We start from the raw sequence: 5,228 nt of genomic DNA, 5'->3' as shown, positions 1-5,228 counted from the left end.
AGAGAGAGAGAGAGAGAGAGAGAGACAAACACAAATATAAAAAAAAATTCTCTTCCTTCCATTGGAAGAAAGGAAGCTGACTTATATTCTATACCCCTCCCCAGTCAAAAAAGGGGTTTTCAAACAAAGGGCAGAATCAGTCAATTGAAAATGCCATGAACCTGTAATGGCAAGCACAGAAGTAGTTCACACCTTGTTTCAGCTATTGAATTAACACCTTGTTTCAGTTCAAGTCTCTTTTGAGCCTTGTATCAAGTCTGTTAAGAAACAGAACATGTGAACCCCACAGCTTGTGAACCCTAGAACTCATGAACTCTTGCAACAGGAAGGAGAGGAGCTAATGACGATATAAAAGGAGAGGCCCAGGCTAGAGAGAGCAGAACTGAGAAGAGGACTCTGTTGGTGGCAGAGTCAAGAAGGAGAAAACTTATGGTGTCCTGGCACTCTGTTTGTCTGTGTTGATGTTTGTTTGTGATACTTTATACAGAAGCCCTGGGACCTTACTGGGATCCCTGAAAGAGGATTTTCTGGTTGTATATTTACAGGAGTCCTGGAGGAGGGTTTTGGAGGTCCTGGGACTTTACTGATGATTTATGCTGACCTCTTGGGCCTTGTTTGTGGGTGTGTGTTGATTTCTATGTTGATGATTTTTCTTGAGTTCTGAGAACTTGTTGGTGGGTCTGAGTTGATTTCACAGGCAGATAGTGAATTGATGATGGTGCCGACAATGTGTATGAATATTATTGTGGCTCTATTAAGCTTTGTCTTCCCAGTAACAGGAACTGTGAAGGACTTGAGGTGGACTGAACACTGTGAGCTTCAATATGTAATGGGAACTGGATGAAGAACTGGACAAGGAATTGGGAGCTGCCTACCTTTGAAGCCGGGTGACAGTTTGAGCTGGGACTGTGGAAGAGGAACCATGGAAGCTAAGAACCAGCCTCAAGTCAAGCTGAAAGAAGACTTTACTTGGATACTGTGTACTGACTATGAAGATTATGATTTACTGTGACCTAGGGCTGGGGAACTTTCACTTTTGTACTTTGTGATTGAATTAAGGATTTTGTGATTGACTAAATGAATATACTTTGTTTAAAACTATGTGACTACATTGGTGAAAACCATGTTGCCATTTTAGTGATAAGTTGTTGAGTTGTGACATGGTAAATGCTGTATTTTGATTTTCTGTGATAAGTTGTAACAATGTGAATTCTGTATTTTGACTTTCTATGAATGGTTTGCTCTGATTTGTTACTGAATAGAGAGTTCACTATATTATGTAATCAGAATATTGAAAGCTGTTTACAGCAGAAGTCCTCTTGAAAGCTGCTCGCGAGTGGCTTTACAGAACCCACATCTGCAAAATGATTTAATTAATGACAACAAACCTGTTACACAGGTAGGATTCTCATTACCCTTTACAGCTAATGCCTTAAGCTCAGAATAGCCAAGTGACATGACCAGCATCCCTGCAGGAGACACCAGGACTCAGATCCCAGGACTGATGGTGCTCCCTCCTGGCACTAGATGCCTTTTCTCTATTTAACTTCCAATGCTCCATTCAAATGACTTTTGTTGACTGCTTTTTAAATGTGTTGTACTAAGGAAAGCCTTCTGCTTGTCTATACTGACCAGTTTTCATGCACTGTTACTAGGTCATGCTTTGCAAATTTCATATGCTAAGCTGAGAAACAGGTTTAGACTTTTCACCTGTCATGGATTAGTTTTCAGTGTTATAGTCAACTTTTTGTACATTCTATTCAGATCCATTGATGGTGTTCCATTTGCTTCACAAACTGATATTATTTCATTGTCTGCCATATCTTGGACCATAATGTAATTTTCCTGTGGATCCTTTTTAATCTTATTTCTTCAGTTTCCATGTCTAAGTACCATCAGAACTGCCAACCCTATTTCTTTTGTATTCACCAGAGGCCTAAGACGCTCAGCTCAGCATATGAAATTTACAAATAATGGTCATCATTTGGTCAAATGATAGTGCTCAAAAATAATCTGAATGATTTGAGGAGTAGTTTAAATGACTGGGACTTTCACAACACTTGTTACTGATCAAAGAGGTCCCAAGAATAAAAGACGTTGGGAAACACTGCTCCCACTGTCATGTGGGACAGCTTCAGTTCTTTGGGGGTGTTTTCAGAAGGCTTCCATGCCCCAAAGTTCTAAACAACTTCTTATATGATCATAGATTTATCACTAGAAGGGAAGTGAAATGCCATGGGGTCTGACCTTCTAATTTCACAGATGGGAAAACTGAGGCTCAGAGGTTCAGTGACTTTCCCAGGATCATATTGCTACCTAATAACCAAAGTGTCCTAAAGAAGTAAAACTTGGACTTAGGTACTCTGATAGATGCAATGACCAACCTCTACTCCAGGGACAAGTAATAAAATATACTATTGATCTCTGGGTAGACGAAGGACTCAGAAGGCAGAATGACACACACGTATCCATATATATGTATTTTTTATACATGGTCAATGCAGGAATATCGTTCTTGAATATTCATGTAAACAGGGGTTTTGTTTTCTTTTCTCACTCAATTTGAGATGGGTAGGAATGGTTGGGGGAATTTTTGCACATTGAAAAAAATTAGATAAAAACATAAATGGAAGAAAACATACTCAGATATTTTTTAGAACTATGGCTAGGAGAATTTATAATCCAAGCTATAGATATTTAAAAATAGATCATTATAACTACATAAAATTGAAATATCTGAATAAAATAAATGAAGATCAAATAAGAATGGAAATTGTGGAGTGGAAATATATCAAATGTTACATGAAAAAATGACCAAAAAAAATCATTTCTATCCAAGGTTTCCAATATGGACCAGGAGCAATTGCCAATAAGTTAAATGCTAAAAAGATATAAAGATTCAAAAGTCTTGACAACCTTAAAGGACACATACAAAAATGTTCCAAAACAGCAATAGCAGCAGAAAGACATCACAACTCTGATTGTTTTCAGTATCAGCCGCTTATATATCTATATATCTATATGTATAGGTTGTGATGTCTTTCAAAGTTGGACTTTTTGTTGTTGTTCACTTGTTTTATTCCTGTCTGACACTCTGTGACCCCATCTGGGGTTTTCTTGGCAGAAATACAGGAGAGGTTTGCCATTTCCTTCTGCAGCTTATTTTACAGATGAGGAAACTGAGGCAAACAGTGCACCTTGACTGGTCCAGGTCATACAGTTAGTAAGTGTCTGAGGCCACCTGTGAACTCAGAAACAATTTATCTCCCTGACTCCAGGCCCTGGCTCTAACCTGCCCCCTACGACAGTGTGGTTACAGTTATCAGTTGGTACTCTGATGACACTCAAAGCCTGCTGCCTTGTTTCTCTCTCTCTCTTTTGTTAAGCAATTGGGGTTAAGTAACTTGCTCAAGGTTACACGGCCAGGTATTTCTGGGTGGGTGCTAAGTGTCTGAGCCCGGATTCGATCCCAGGTCATCCCGACTCTGGGGCCGGTACTCTTACTCGCTGTGCCACCTGGCTGCCCCTGTGCTGTTATTTCGTTACAACTCTTCCCAAACTTCAGTGAAATGGCCTATTTTTAAAGGCCTGTTCGTGTTACATTCAATTCATTTCCAGGTCCCCGTCAGCCTGCCGGGGGTCCGAGTCCCTCTGAACACCCTCTGCAGCCTGTACACCAGCCGACCCGCAGGATGCGCTGCCAAGGAGTCGAAATTACGCTCTACAAGTAGGGAGAAGAATGCGGGCGAGTCCCGAAGCCCTGCGGACGTCTCGGCCCCAGACATTCCGGCTGGCTCCAAGTGCCCGCAGACCAAATCCCGGACTTCTGCTCAGGGTTACAGAAAAGGCAGCTGGTGCTAAGTCAGTCGCAGAAAGCCCAGCGGGGCGGCTGCGGAGAGAAGCCACAGTGTGGCCTTCCGGTGCCCAGGCGGCAGCGGGAGCGAGGATGGTCCCGGAGCCCCCCAAGCTCCCCTCCGAAGAACCTGGAGGAAAATGCCCCAGAGCGGACCCAGGAGCAGGGAAGCAACTTACCGGCTCCGCGGGGAGGGTCTGTGTAAGGGCTGGGAGAGAGGGAGGCAAGCCAGTAGCAGCTGCACAGCGGGGGGCCTGCCGAACCGGCTCTGAGCCCTGGGGCCATGCACCAGCACAGCTCCCACCCCCCTGCAAGCCAGCAGCCCCAGAGCACACAGTCAGGCCTCACCCCCAGAGCAGGCCACCAGGAAGGCTCCGCCCCCATGGCTGACCAGTAGCAGCAGCGAGACCTCGCCCCCGATGCTGGCCACGCCCCCCTCCCAGCCAGCAGTCACAGCCAAGATAGCAGAAAAATCTGTGGCTCTAATAGTAAAAGAGGAAAATTGATGAAGATGGAAGGGACTGACAATATTCAGTCCTAATTCAGTGAAAAAAAAAGGGGCCTGAGGGAACGACTTTTTGCAGGATGGTGAATATAGGCGATATTTTACTCAGAAGGTAGATCGTGTTCACCTGAAATGCAAGCTTAGTAGGGTGATCCACTGGAAATGGCCTTCAGCTGGAGGTCAGACCTCTTTAGGCAGCAGGAAAGTTATCCTTATCTATGGAATGGGAAGGCATCAGGTCAGAACTCAAAGGGAGAATGTGGAGCAAACTGAACTCACCACTCATCTTTCATTCACCATTCTAAATTTCAAACTGGAATGAAAATACATGCAGATGATCAGTTTGGGAAGGCAGACGTTTGGAATTCAGATCTTATTAGACACAAGAAGACTGTGCTGGAGAGGAGCCTTATAAATGGAATGACTGTGGGAAGCCTGCTGCTACAGATCATTCCTTACTGGCCTCCAGAGAATTCCCACTGGAGAGAAACCTTATAACTGGAGTTATTGGGGGAAGACTTTCAGTGAGATACCATCTCTTATGTACATCAGAAGATTAAGGGTGGAGAGAAGCCTCGGGAAGGTGCCCCATGGGGACAAGGACACGCTTTTCTCTGGAAGAGGAGGATCATTTGGCATTATAGTGTCTGTACTGGAAAGAAGGCTCCATCACTGTGGGAAGGACTTTACCTGGAGCTCCTAGGTGACTGAACATTGGAGAAATTGTACTGGAGATTAAACCTGTGGACCTACTTAGTGCAGCCTCCTGCTGCAGCACAGATCTCACTCAACATCCAAGTTTCCTGCTGTGTAGGAGGCCCTATAAAGAGAATGAATTTCTCTTTGAAATCCTTACTCTCCAATAATATT

At 43.8% G+C, this 5,228-nt stretch overlaps 1 protein-coding gene across 1 annotated transcript in view; it reads right to left on the bottom strand.

The window, feature by feature from the left end:
* LOC138171698 (zinc finger protein ZFP2-like) overlaps positions 1–4,191 on the bottom strand; it is a 6,558-nt gene extending 2,367 nt beyond the window's left edge. The window contains 1 exon segment of the mRNA XM_069101342.1: positions 4,033–4,191. Within this exon segment, the coding sequence (XP_068957443.1) occupies positions 4,033–4,138 (106 nt within the window). The 5' untranslated portion in view covers positions 4,139–4,191.
* Between the last annotated feature and the right edge of the window lie 1,037 nt (positions 4,192–5,228).

The sequence above is a fragment of the Petaurus breviceps genome, unplaced genomic scaffold (genome assembly GCF_028583685.1).
Source record: "Petaurus breviceps papuanus isolate PSGF00001 unplaced genomic scaffold, PetGlider_PUasm1.0 456, whole genome shotgun sequence".
Lineage (NCBI taxonomy): Eukaryota > Metazoa > Chordata > Mammalia > Diprotodontia > Petauridae > Petaurus > Petaurus breviceps.
The sequence above is the reverse complement of the archived record's forward strand: the minus strand, read 5'-3'. Positions and strand labels throughout refer to the sequence as shown.